Here is a 14,580-nt window from a genome sequence, read left to right on the forward strand (position 1 = left end):
GAAGACTGCCAGCAAACCTCCTCCCCATATATGAACTATCTTATTTTTCAAGAAGCAGTCCAAATACTGTATTCACACTTCCTTAATGCATAATATCTGGTAACTGACTTGCATATGATTTCACAAAAAACCTGGACAAAACCCTCTACAACTCTCACTGCAGCATGTGGCAGCTGGAAATACTCAGCAGTGTAAAGCTTCTAAGTGTTGGCCTTCTCCACAGCTTTTACTTTATACTAAAAAGTTCAGCTCCTCTTCTTTGCCTCACACCATACCTCTAGGACTATCAGCAACAGCAATATTCAGTGTTTCCATCAAATATGAAACTTCCTTGCTGTATTCCACAATTTACTAAGATTTTTTTCCTTATACTGCCTTTATTAGCCCTAACAGGGTTAAAAAAACTCTTTGCTTTTTAAACAACAATAAACACACTCCACAAAGAGCCAAAGCAGTACCAACCTGGGATGTTCTGGTATATTCTTCATACAATTTATCATACTCTTTGCTCTTTTCCTGATACTGAGCATGGTATTCTTGAAGCTTTTTACCTACTGCATCTATATTATCTTCTTTCACCAACTGATCCTGCACATACAAAGAGCTGTTAAGTCTTCAAGCAAAGCAGCTTTTCCTTAAGAGTATTCATTTGTCCACTTATGCATATTTGCATTTTACAGATATTAGCATCATGCTTTATAATCCAGTTTTTAGAGAGCACTCTGTCTAAATCTGCCTTCCTTTGTGAAACATGTTCCACAGTTTACAGACACAAGGAACTGGAACTATGGGACACCAAGAGCTGTGCCAAAATCCTAAACTTCCAAAAACACACCACACCTTACTTTCAGGATTGCTATCCCCAGTTCAAGAAAGAAGGAAGGAAACTGCTTAGAATCTTCAGTTAAAGATCAGAGTTTGGGGTTTTTTTTTACTTTTCTAAAAAGCTTTGCAGTTCTTTTTCCTTAATGCAAAAATGTGTTTTGGGCTGCTGAATAAAAGTTTAAAAAACGTTCTTGAAAAATTTAGATGGCTATGCACAGAGTGAGCAGCTGCACAGCTCATATGGGTCGCACTGGTTACAGCAGTGCTCAGGGGGTTCACCAGGGTCCATGGAGAAATTAAAAAGTTTCCCAGAGGTTCAACTCTGCTGCCTCTCAGGGTTTAAATCCTCTGTTGGGCTCAGATGGAGACTGGAAACCTGACAAAATGTAGCAGCTTAGATGGTTAGACAATTTGGAAGATGCAAGTGAAGCCAAATATGAAAATTTTGGCAAAAAAAATTTCCTGTTTTCAAAAAACCAACCGACCAAAACAAATAAAAACACACACAAAAATAAACCACCAATTAAAAAAATGATACACATCTGCAATTTTTTTCTGGTCTGCACTAAAAGCCATTGGGGTCTGATGAAGCTCTTACCTGCTGGTACCTGGACACAGGATACATCAACTTCACGTCGAGCTTGGGGTTGTACTGAGCGAGGGACTCATTGCGGTAGTGGTTAATGAGCTCCACCACGGAATTAAATGTCAGCGGATCAGAAAAGCCGTATTTCCCATCCCGATGGTAGATCTTTATCAGTTTGTTGTTGCCACCCTTCCTGTAAAGCACAGTCATTCAGAGGTTTTGCTGTGTCCCTCCCATCCCTCATCAGCACCAAGGCTGATGACACCAGTGAGATTCCCGGGCGAGCGGCTCCCACACTGCACACCTTCACAGAGATTCTTTACACAGCAGCAGCATTAAGTAGTTTAAGAGTCAATACACACAGAATTATCATCAGATTATTTGAACAGGAACAAAGCCCAAAGTAAATCTCTTCCTGTGTGTTCATTCTGGAGCCAGTTTATGGTATTTAAGTCCTAGCTTTGCCAGAAGTTTTGCAAGGGAAAAGGAGACTTCTGAAGGCTGAATAAAGGAGCTGTAATAAAACCCAAACCCATAATTTCCTGCATTTCAGGGTCACTAACAGTATGCAACAGAATACAGATTTATACAATTATTAATGAATATTTTTGAGTTATGGGTGCTAATACAGGATACATGAATTTACAATATCCTTTGAGGATTACAAGATGGTTGTACATGTCGTTATCCAGATTTATATATTCTACTGGTTTCCCCAAATATGGTGCTTATTTTTTTCCTTTTTTTCCAACAACAGACTGTTTAGACACTGTTCTGTCCTTCTCCTGTACTTACAATTTTGCGTCCTAAAGACAAAAATTCAGTAGAATTCAGTAAAATAACTAAATCATGCCAAACCTTGGCACACAGCCTGTGAACTTGGAGGCAGAAGTTAAAGCAGAATTTTAACTACACCCTTGGGATCAAACCAACCACCAAGGCAATGGAATTTCAAGGCAGGATCAAGTACCTGTGTATCACAGTAACTCCCAAGGGTGTGCCACAAAGGCTGTGGCTCCTGTGCCTCACCTGCCTGTCCCTAACAATCAACCTTGGGAGCCTGTCAGAGGCAAGTGGCTGGGCAGGCTGGGCAAGGCACCAGAGGCAGTCACATGAGGCTTCTGCCTAACTGCAGCAGATAGGGCTGGGGCAGCTCTGGGAAATCTGCCACGTGCAGACATGAAGAAAAGAACACGGCTCCAAATCAATATTCCCTAAACTTTGGATCAGAAAGCACAAGATACTCTTTTTACTAAGACATTGTGTTTAGTTCTCCAGAGCTGCACGCTGATGAGGTATTCAACACTCTCCCATTAATCAAAGGCCTGATTTACAAACACCTTTTACCTTAGCAGTTGTGAAACCATGAAGCACTCCTGAGCAGCTCTCCTCCCTGAGTCCCATCTCATCTACACAGAGATCCTCAGGGTAGCACTTAGTGAGGCACAGGACTCAGTGCACAGAGCAGAACTGACTGTCAGACCTGGCTCTTTATTTGCTTGTTCTGTGATGTGCACAACTGAGAACATCTCTCAGCTTGAGCCACATGAGCTTCACACAGCCAGGGCTGCCACTGGAATGGCAACAGCTCCTCAGGGCTTTGCTGAGGGGACCACAAGCGCTCAGTGCTCACCTCAGTGTCAGAGTGTAGTCTCCCTGCATCTTGGTCGATGCGTCGCGCACCAGGAATGTTCCATCTGGCATGTCTCGTAATTTGTCATTGACTTCTTCCCTGGAGAATGGAAAGGGAGGCAAAATTAGAAGTGCCAAGGACATGACCACCTTTGCCACAGGTGAAACATCTGACCCAGCAACACCAATGTCTGCAGAGTTCAATCTTCTGTCATGCTCAGGCTCTCCAGATTTTTAGGCCACCTAAAGCAAGTCTGAGCTTGTGTAGCTCTGCTGAAGAAAAGTAGCTGCAGTCAACTGCCACTTAGGAAGGAGTCTCTGTTTAAACAACAGTGGCAGCTGTGACTCAGTTCACAACCTTTCCCTTTAATCTGTTCAGGTTTTAAAGTCCACACTGGAACAGGTGCCCTTTGAGAAGCCAGTCCTGACCTCTTAAGACATGGTCTCTGGAATCACAGCTCAAAGGTGCCTAGAGTTTAGCACAGTTTTAGTCTCAAGAGGCTCATTATTGGCTTAACTCTGATCTTATTTACAGCCCTTTTAAACCACTACAACCTTGCTAGCTGCAGTGCAACTTTTCCTTATTTACAACTGAGGCAGAAGGATACTCAGTCCAGAGCTTTAAGCTAAACCAAGAAATCTTTTAGTGAAAGTGAGTACCTGTAGGCATTAAGAAAATTATTTCAGCTGAGGAGATATGCATCTTGCTTATGAGCATTTCACCCAGATTATGCATCTCACTTTATAACAGCTCCCTCAAAGGTTTTGGAAGCCCTAAGCATTTTTTAATACAATCATTTGGAAACTAAAGTTTCTCAAGTAGTCTCAACAATTTTAGGTGCTGTAGGAAGCCTAGCTGAATCTTACAAAGAAAAACCAAGAGCAAGTTTTTTTTGTTCAAATACTAAGGAACAAAAGTATTCAAAAGAGTAACAAAAGAATAGCCTTAGCTTTGATTTAGCTACCTGAAAACTATTTTGTTAGTAAAACTGACTCCCACCGAGTATCACATGTTCATATCCATTTACTCCTCTCGGACCATTTTACAGATTGGTCCCAGTTAACTCCTTTTGGAATGCACAGATAATGACCTGCAGGTTTGGGCCTGCAAGCTGCACCCTGGAGCTCATGACAGAATTTTCAGCCCAAGTTCTTGACTGAAGAACATTGCTCCTGCCCTGCTAGCCTGATGCAGCCTGTACCTGCTGGCTGCCAAACCAGGGTCATAAACAATTCCATCTTTACATAAGCGTGTATCAAGTTTAAATCTAATAAAGCCACTCCAATGCGATTTGCAGTGCATTAGCTCCTGCCACCGTGGGCACTGGTAATTGAGGGACAAATCCACAGTCAATAAACTGATACCAATATTGAGCAGTTTTAAACAAACTGTGCTTAGTGGGTTTTGTGATCAGGTTTTGCCACTCTGCTTCAGCTTAAAATTAACAGAAAAATATCTCTGCCAAGGCCCTTCAAAAGCAAGATCTATGAGGGTTAGCTTTATAAAAAGATAAGGGTGATACAATAAAGATATGAAAACTTTATCTCCCTCAGAACGTCAGTGAGCTCATGTGGCAAACACACTCTTCATGCCTCTATCTGCCAAAGTGCTTCAAAGTACTATGTGCACAAGTTTGAGCAATTCCTGATCACACTCCCAGCACACTTGCCCGTCCTCTTACAGCTCCAAATTCTAGACTCTTCAGAAGTGCCTTAAGAGGGTAAGAGATGACTGAACATTTCAGTCCTTTTATGCAATTAAGTATATAAAAACAGGTCTTTCATTTTCTGAACCTAGCCCAAGCAATCTATTCTCTCAAGTGCATAAAAAAGGGTTTTCTTAAGAGGCAAAACCTAATTTGTTTGGTATGTGTCTCTATCATCTGCTCAGTATAGCTGGGATGATGGTTAGCATTTGTAAGAGCTATTTTTCATATCACCATGTAATAGAAATTAATACAGCTGAAATTTTAAACAAACATTAAAGAAACCAAAAATAAGAATGCAACTCCTTTTATCCTGAAGTATTATTTTTATACTGAAATTTTGCTGAACTGCATGCATTCCAGGATTGCATGCTTACAACACTTCTTTAAATATCAGATTCAGAAGCATTTATCTTCTTTTTAAAGACTATATAGGTGTGCAAATTTAGAAACTCAAAAATTACTGTCACCAAGACTGCCAATATCTGCAGTAGAGGAGCCACAATTTAAATATCCTGAATCCAGCTGAATACTTTCACTTAGGTGCTTTGTCAAGCATGGTCCCAAAGCATTCCCTTCCAGTAAAATGCTGCCTGAAATAGGTATGCTCTTTTTGTCTTGAATTCTAGCAGGCTTATCCTACTTTTAACAATATATATTAATACATTTTAATTAATATGTTCTAGCAATACTGCTTACCTTGAGATGTCCCCCCAGTACCACTCTGCTTCCTGCAGAGAGAAACTGGAATTGTCCTTTATTCCATTTGTATTGACTGGAGTCATTGGTTTGGGGGGCTTTGGAGGAAGAGCTGAAAAAGAAAAACAGATTAACAGAAGGTAAACAGGAGGAAATAATCACTAAACTGTTAATGAAATACTACAGAAAAAAAAATAAAACAAGAGAAAATGTGCATCTTGAACTCAGCTTTCAAGCTCTCTCAAACCAAATGGAACTTGTAATCTTAAAGGAAGTCTGAAGTCAACTGTTCCAGTGTGATCTGAGATTTTTTAGTATCAAACGCTTGAGGGAGGGGAAAAGTAAGGAGTATGAGGAAATGTGAGTTTTTGTTAAAAGAAGACTGGTGCAGGCACGACTACAAGGGCAGGTGCCGCCTAAAGCTCCAAACAAATGACAAAGGTGTATTGTGTTGGAAAGCCACAGCCTGGAGAGCACTGGGCACCACCATGGAAAAACTCCAGTTGCTCAGGCATCAGCAGCCCCGAAGCCAGCCCACAAGAGCAAACAGTGAACTCTTCAGAGGGCAAAACACTGCTAGAGAGCAGTGGTGGCTGGGCAGGGCTGTGTCTGTCACACACCCAAGGTTCATGTTTTACCTTGGGTTTGTCATTTAGGCTTCTGTTTGGAACAAAGACTGTGACATGAGGTGATAAGGGAAGGGGACAGGGGATGATAGGTAACAGAGTGTCTGCACTGCTTTGCTAAGTGCAAGCTGAAGTGTTTAGCACAGGAAAGGGGATGCTACAGATGCCCAGCAGACAGGCAGAACTGCACACCTGCAGGGCTGGTGCATGCCTGCCCAGAATTCCCCTATCTGAATTCATAGCTTTTACTTCCATTCTCAAAATAGGTTACAAATGTAAGGGCATACAAGATACCAAAGCTGTTTCTGTTTGGCCGGTTTTTGCTCAAACAACTTTATCATGAACCTGACTGTAAGCCCTGAATCAGTTAATTCAGCAGCCACAGGCACGTTCATGTACTGGGAGAGACTGGTCTGTGAGCAGAAATGTATGATACGTTTTCTTTTGGAAAGGTGTCCTGAATGCTCTCCCCTGTTTTGCAAAGACTAGACGCTTCACCAGGAACATTGCCACTGAAAAAGAGCATTTTTAAGGCATTTCATGAGTGTTTTACAGAGGGACAGGTCACATTCTCATTCAGAGTAAGAAAGCAGCTACACACATTGATTTGCTGCTAGCAGGTTTCTAAGTCAGACCCTGAACATCTGCTTGCAGCCCTGTGCCCTCGCCATCAGATTACACAAGCACCAGCGAGCAGTGACACAGTGACAACAGCCATCTTTCAGATGCACAATCCCCAGGTACACACAGGAACACAAATAAAGGCAGCAGAAAGAAGATTTTGATCTCCTGCTGCAGCACAGAATGGCTCAGCACTGAGAGGTGTGCTACTTGGCACCATGCAGCTGCTCACCTCCGAGCCACACCTCCCACATGAAAGAAGAGAAAACAGGCTTCCAACTGCAGCTCCAAATACCATTTCATGCTGAATATCCAACACAGTAACTTCACTGTTCTCTGACAAACCAGTAGATGCTTTAATTGAGCCAATCTAAACTAAATCTGAACCTTGACCCAGACGTTTGCACCCTGGGGTTGCTGACCAAACACCTGATTCAGATAGCAGCATTCATTCTGCGGGACCAAGCATTAAACCCCAGCATACAGGTTCTTTTTATGGGGTGAGCTGGGAACTTTCAGGTGTGCACACATCTAGTGAGGCAATAACAGGTCTTGTTGTAAAAGGAAGGTGAAAACCTTCAGATTCAGTGAAGCAGCTTCCTGGTTAGGAAGCTTCAGTTATTCCTAGCTTAACTACTGCAGTTGTTTGTGTAGTGCACAAGTATTTGCACAAAGCACCATTGAGAGCGAGACATGGCTCCAACCCTACTTTGCTTGAAGCTCCCAGCCTCATCCAGGGTGAGAGGAACACATATCCAGGCTAAGCCTGTGGAATCAATTGCATTCTCTGTGCTGTTCCATCTCCCCCTTACAAAGTTCCTGAATTAGGAAATGTCATCAGGTCCTCCCTGCTCCCAGCATCACATCTGGGACAGGACAGCTACAGCAGTTCTGAGTCTCATCAGTGTCACAGAAAATCTGAGGTCAGAAAACCTGTAGACTCACTCCAGAATCTTTTGTAGGCTCTGAGTCATCAAAAACTATATTAGGTTTTACATAAAAAGCACACAAGAGTGCAGAGAGTTCTTAGAAAAGTGCACCAGTACCTGCAATTATTTCAAGGAGACCTTCAAATTAAGGCCTGGACATATCAACAACTTCAAGGTATTTTACAGTGTAAAAATCCTGTTCTACACTGGTAGTAGGGGCTTTCCAGAAGGGGCTTTCAAGTGTTCTCTAGAATACTTAAATACTTCTCTAGTCCTCCTTGTAAGATTAAGTCTTGCTCCTTTATACACTGTGGGATTATTTGGCAGCTTTGTTAGGGCTCACTCCAAAGCACTGGGTGCAGAAAAGCAAACTAACAAAGACCAGAAAGGTAAGGAATGGGAGTTTGGACTCAGAGCACTGGACATTACACCAAGTGTCCCTACTACAGGTGGGAGTTTCTCCTTTCCCTTTATAGGCAGATATCAGTTCTCACTATCAGGACGTTGCCTACAGAACTTCATTCTTCATGAGAAAACTGGAAGGAAATTCTTTCAGGGAAAAGAACAAGGCTTGGACCAGTTCCTGTAAAACCTGACTCATGGAAGTCAGTCCTTTACACAATAGACTTTTGAAAAATGCTTTTTAATAGCTTGCACATTTCAAAAATACAAAACTATTTGCAAGGGTGGATCCTTTTTCCAGAGAACTATGTATCTAATTCTTTACTTTCAATGCTTTGAGCTCTTTGAATCACAATAGATTTCCCCCTGTACTGGATGCAGAACCAGGCCCTTGCTCTTGCTTTATCCCATGCCCATCCATTTCAGCATTTCTTGGCTACCCTCTCAGCCCATAGACTTTAGTCTGTACAAATGGAGAACACTCACAAAGGTGGTTTAAAAGCCTCACAGCCCAGCCCCGTGATGACAAAGGGGAATATTTTGTAATGGCATGGCAAGTCTACTGCAACAGAGCAGCATCCACCACATTGCTGCCCTCATAATGCTGGCCAACCAGCATTGCTAGGAGAGGCATCCTAAAGAAGTTTTTACTTAGTACCTAGATGGTAGTAACAACCCTGCTAGGACAAATCCTGTGCTGTTTCTGTGAGAAGCTACAGAGAGCCTCAAAGAGTCCACAGATTTTGATTTTAAATTCAAAAGAATTCACTTTTATATACCTTAGTCAATGAATATTAGAGATCTAAAATCCTAGAATAAAGTAAGATAAGACTGTCTTGAAGTCAACAGAAATGCTTTCAAGAGCAGCCGTGTTTCTTTCCGTGTCACTGAGTCCAATTCTGATCTAGCCACAGGCACAATTTTACTTTATCTCAAAACCAGCTCTGATTAAAGCGAATGATCCTGATGGTTTCTTGCCTCCTTTTTCCTGGGAGAGAAACACTGATCACAAGTGATTAACAGCACAACAGATCTATCTGTTCTAATAAAGAACCTTCTCTTTGCACCAGACACACAAGCATCCTGCCCCTAGCATGTCTCTAGGACAGCTTTAGAGCACAGTTCTTTCCAAACACCAAAAGGTGACAGCTCAGTTGTACCCTTCACTCCCACATGAGAACATTCCAAAGATCAGGTTCAGCCCTCAGTGACCGCCTGGCAATGAGAGCAGACTGGCTCTCCCTCATGCATTCACGGGCATGTCTGGTTTTAATTTCTTCAGCAACTCTAGTTCCCTCTTTCTAGCTTTCCCAGGCAGACTAGCTTGAGCTAAATCCCAATGCTAGCTTAGTGTCACTTAGAAGGGGGAAATAAAAACGAGGTGGTGATGGAGCAGAGGGATGGCAGCCAATGTGTGCTGGGCGTGGGATCGGATGTTGCTGACGTCAGGCCCTGATGGCTGCTGTGCCATTTCCAGCAGGTACAGCCACTCTGCAGGGCCCTGGAGAGACAAGCCCGTGGACTGGGCTCTGCCACAGGTAGCTCTGGGATGCTTTCTTGACTGTGCAGAATTGTTTTTTGAAAAGGTGACTTGTGACTTTAACTGAGCTGGCTCTCTGAAATCCAAAGCGCCTCCAACACCCGGGCAGGCAGGAAAGCTGGCAAGTGTCTGCAGTCCAACGCTGCTGTGTTTCTTTTAAAGTCTCTCGTAAAAAATCCTGGGCTATATTGGTCCTCAATTTAACTGCAGTGAAGTAGGCCGTGACTTCAATGAGATACACACATTCCCCAGTCAGGTTTTGAATAAAAACTTTACAAGTTTACATGATCTAAGAGCCACCGAGCCCTGTGTGTGAGGGTTTTCAGTGGCACTGATTCAGGAGGAAAACAGGAAGAGTGCCTCAGTTATCCAAGCGCTATATCCCGTGCAGTACCCAGTCAAGCAGGCTGTTTCTTCTCTGGCTGCACTATTTGCATACAAAATTAACCTGCCAGTTAATTAAACTCTAATTTTCACTTTTAAGGCAGATGCCACTAAGTCTAAGAATGGCTCCACAACTTATTTCTTCCAGTATTTTCCAAGAGCTTCAAACCACATACTTAAGAGCACTGCAGGTTTAGATGCAGCATTACATCTACCTTACTGTTACAAATAATCACAACTACCAAGTACTCTGATAAAGTCAATTTTAAGTCCCTCAGCACTTTCATGGGCTTGTTTACTAGCCTTCTTTCTGATGCTCTCAATCTACTCTCTCTCTACATTGTGACAAGCAGAAAACAGATCAGAGGATTTCCAAGACAGTTACTCAGCTTCAAAAAGGCTGATGTACAGTAGATACCCTGCAAACTGTAATATAAAGCTCTACAAAGTGTCATTGCTATGGAAACATGCAAGTAATCTGTGGTTAGGCCAGCTAACATTTTAATGACATAGTCCTTGAGGAGAGAAGGGCTTTCCCTTTGGAGACATAGATGAAGACTTGGAATGAAAATGTAGGCTAGCTTTGTTGAAAAGAAAAATTCACCCCAATCTTTAACTGCTCTCTGCCATCTTATTCAATTTCTCAAGCACTCTTCTCAATTTCTCTAACACAGTTCAGGCAAAGCCTCAAAATCTTTCCCTCCCTCAGGAGTCCCGCACTTGTCCCTGCTGCATGAGAACCCCTCAAAGATATCTGTGAAAAAGGCACAGGTTTGTGCAGAGGCTTTCCAGCTGGCAAAGAGGAGGGTGGTGCACACCTGCTGACAGCAGCTGATTCCCCACCCTGGCAGGTGAATGATCCAGGCAGCTCCACATCTCAGCTCTCCTGCCAGACCCCTCTGCAGAGGGTTGAGCATTCGGAGCTGCCCTTCCTCAAAGGGCACCGAATGTGCACGGAGAGCTGCTCTGGGAATGGGGAAGGAAGCTCCTTGATGGAATTATTGCTGGCCACAGAACCTCAGGCATGCTCACATTTTCACCCTCCTCCCCCAAAATAGGCCAGATGCCAAGGAGTAAGACATATTCAAAGAATTGAAGTCTTTCAATATCTCATTACAGAAAACAGCAGACAAGTTGGCAGAAGGCCAGGCAGGCTTCCAATGAAAACATTCCCATTATAGCTTTGCTTATGTTTCTATGAACTTTCATAAAAAAAGACACCTTTAAGAAATATTTCAGTTTTTATTAATTGGCTTTTTTGATAAAGATCTGTTTTGTTTGAAAACTCCCCAGCTATCCAGCCCTCTCCCACACCTCCCAATCACTGTTTCACCTCCTACAACCCAACAGGCTTCTGCTGCACTCTGCTCCTCATGAGCATCCACAGCTACTGCACAGGCTAAAATATCATCTGCTCTGGGGCACCTGCAGAACAGGGGGCAACAACAGTCTGTGAAGAGGCTGGATCAAATTCAGCATTCCTTTGGGCATTTCAAAAGCATCGCTCACTACTTTGCAAGCCCTGTTACTTCATGGGCTCAGACATAAGAAATGGAAGATATTCACAGTCAGATAAAGGACATGGGGATCTTTGACTTCCTCCCCTTCATTCCAGCCTTTACATGAAGGTGCAAAGCCAAAAGTCCCTCAGCTTCCCAATTATTTTCACTGCCCAAAGAAAAATTGTTTTCCTTCCAACCCAGAGCCCAGTGTGACTGCTGCAGAGCTACAGCAATGTCACAGGTTCCATGATCAACAGGGTTGAGGTGACTGTCCCAAAATTAACATGAGGAGGATAAAAAGGATAAGTCCTCTTTCACCTACTAGGCATAATTAGCACACTTTTAATGAACTTGAGAGGTTTTAGAACTTTTATCATGTTTCATCACTCAAAGATTATCACTACTCAGTGTCACATGCCTGGCTCACACAAGGAAGGAATAATTTTATTATATAAACAGCAGGCCCAGGCTTTTGCCAACTCTGGATGAAAGTCCATGACAGATATTTTATTGCCATGAAAATTTCAGATATTCAACAAGAATATTGTACTTTACAGTATCAAATGTAAGGTCTAGAAGACTATACAGCAAAAGTAAATGTAAAGTGCAAGGAGCAAGGAGTTTCCCTTTTTGCTTTCTAAGTAAAGCAGCTCCTCATCTGCCCTCACAGAAGAAACACCACAGCAATGTTTTCTACTCCTCCACAGGCAGAGTCTTCAGAACACTATTAAAAGTACTCTTTGCTCAACATGCGGGATCAGATTTTTTTACAAGAGCAAGAAAACACAAAATTCAGAATAAGGCAAGAAATACAGTGATTGAGAATGAAGAACTGGCTTTTCATTGTAGAAGAGAGGGAATGAAGTCAGGCCTCAGGAGTGACAGCTATGGCTAGGAGACATAGCAAAGCCAAAAGAAAAAGATCTTTAAAATAATAACTAATTTTAAATAATAAATAATTTAAATGAAAACAGCTCAGGGCTGTTTCCCCAAGGTATTTCAAAGACTAATCATCCATCCAGATGTCAGGTATAAACTTCACAGGGGATCCAGTTCACAGAAATAACTGGTGCTACTGAGAAGTTGGCTGCACAAGAGGCTATTTAAAAATAATAATACAGCTGCAAATGCATATGATTCTTGCTGCTCTAAGCAGCATTTTATTTCAGCTTACCACTAGCTCCAATCTTTCAGAGCAGTATGTAAAATTGTTCCTCATACAGTACCTGTCCTTGTGCTATGCCAAACCATTTTCCAGTTACCAAAGCACAAATATTTCAACACCACCTAAATTGCTAAGAGTGAGCCATCTAAATCAAGATCAAAAGGTGCATTTCTAAATCAAGACTCCAGAAGAAATGTGAAGGTAAAAAAGTATTCAGAGGGAATCTGTTGTAGACTTTGTCATGAGTCATCTTTTTTGAGAACCTTGATCTTGAAGGAAGCTCCAATGAGGCAGAAGTCCCAATCCACAGGGGGATCCCACAGCAGAAGGGGAAGTTCAGAGCAGACATGGAAGAGTCAAGCCTGCCCATTGCTGATGCTCAGATTTAATCTCCTTACTCAGTACATGGTGATTTTCAAAGTATTTTCATGAAATCCATTTCAGAGCAGCAGCTTGACTTCTCTCACTGCCCCAAAACTTATCAGTGAGACTGTACTGTACCCTTCAAAACTGGAAGGATCTTCAACACTCATCTCATTGACTCAAGCTGCCTTGTATCCTTCAAGAGCACTCTTGGAAACAGGAGATGAACCAGGGCAATGAAGCCAAAACCACCAAAGACTTCTAATTGGGCACTTGGGAGCAGCTCCTTGAGGGACAATGACGCAGATTCTGACAATGTCCCCAGGACAACTGCACAGGGCAGAGCAGCAGGAGTACTGGAACACAGGGCAGAAATACAGCCTGGGAAATTCAATTGCAATGTACAAATTCAGGTTGGAACAGACAGAACTTACAGGTTCAAGTTCAATATTGTCAATGAACTTCTCATCTATTTTATCTCTAAGACATTTTCCTGGGACAGGTGTTGAGTGCAAGCCCTACTGCTCACACTTAAAAAGCCCCACACATCAACAGTGAGACAAGTTCCCCCCATTATAGCAATTTTTCTTGAACTCTATTGCAGCAGCTGCACTTTCAGGGGTTTTGTTTGGGTTTTTAAGGGGAGGCATGCAAGGAAGGAAAGAATTCCTCCAAAAGAAAATATGATTGTGTGCAGCATCAGATTTTAGGAACTCCAGAGAAAAAGTTAGGATGAGGCTACAGAAGGTAAAAACCTAAAAAAAATGGCTCCAGTATTCTTCTTTCAAGGGTTAGAGGAAGAAACTAACAGAGAGTAAGCAGTATTAATAAAAGGAAAGGATTATGTTTGGAAGGAGAAAATTGACCTGAAGTACAAGACTCACAAAGTGACACTGAACCAAAAGTCAAGTTATTCTGTAGCAAAGCAACAAACAATATTAAGGAGTGGATTGGTATTTTTATAATTCTTCCAAACTCACCAATTTTTGTGCAGAGAAATGTGATGGTTTTGAAGCTACTTCTAGGTAACTATTTGTCGTCTTTGGGAATATCTGCTTTTAGAAGTAACATTCCTATGAACTACCACTAAAATCACAAAAACTGGAAGAGTCTGGGTGAATGCTGGAAGCAGTCACAGCCTGAAGCAGCTGAAGTATTTAATCTCCTTTTTCAAAGTGCTCTGGATGGAAGGCATCCATCTTGAGTGTGCTGCTGCACTCAAAGCCAGGGAAGATCCTGGATCCTGTTCAGCCACAGGAAAGCTTCAGAGCCCTTTGTGCTTCAGCATCAGGATTCACCAGGCAGCTGGAGTCCTTTTTGGAAAGGGCTACAAGAGGCACCACCTGCACTTTTGCCTTTTGTTTTTTTTGTACTGTATGAATCCTTGTAAAGCTCCCTGTGTACAGACACTTTTCTTCAGAACTATAAAAACTTAAGATACTGGAATATATTCACTGGAACATTGCAGAATCTTTGTCTGTTGAGTGGAGGACACAGCAAACATGAAGGACAATGAAAATATCTTCTAAAGAAGTTACATCCCCTCACACTGTTTGGGGACCCAGCACCAGCTCATTGCTGTAGTTTATATTATGTGGAG

The 14,580-nt window shown here is 42.3% G+C and overlaps 1 protein-coding gene across 2 annotated transcripts in view; it reads right to left on the reverse strand.

Moving 5' to 3' along the window:
• PIK3R3 (phosphoinositide-3-kinase regulatory subunit 3) overlaps window positions 1-14,580 on the reverse strand; it is a 77,468-nt gene that overhangs the window by 12,111 nt on the left and 50,777 nt on the right. For both annotated transcript variants that reach the window (XM_054285582.1, XM_054285583.1), the window contains 4 exons: window positions 5,449-5,560; window positions 3,045-3,143; window positions 1,424-1,604; window positions 463-588 (listed from right to left, as the gene is read on the reverse strand). In XM_054285582.1, the coding sequence (XP_054141557.1) occupies window positions 463-588; window positions 1,424-1,604; window positions 3,045-3,143; window positions 5,449-5,560 (518 nt within the window). The remainder of the gene's footprint in view (window positions 1-462; window positions 589-1,423; window positions 1,605-3,044; window positions 3,144-5,448; window positions 5,561-14,580) is intronic.

The sequence above is a fragment of the Melozone crissalis genome, unplaced genomic scaffold, assembly GCF_028551555.1.
Source record: "Melozone crissalis strain CALT ecotype California unplaced genomic scaffold, PUWL_Pcris_2 ptg000045l_1, whole genome shotgun sequence".
Taxonomy (NCBI): domain Eukaryota; kingdom Metazoa; phylum Chordata; class Aves; order Passeriformes; family Passerellidae; genus Melozone; species Melozone crissalis.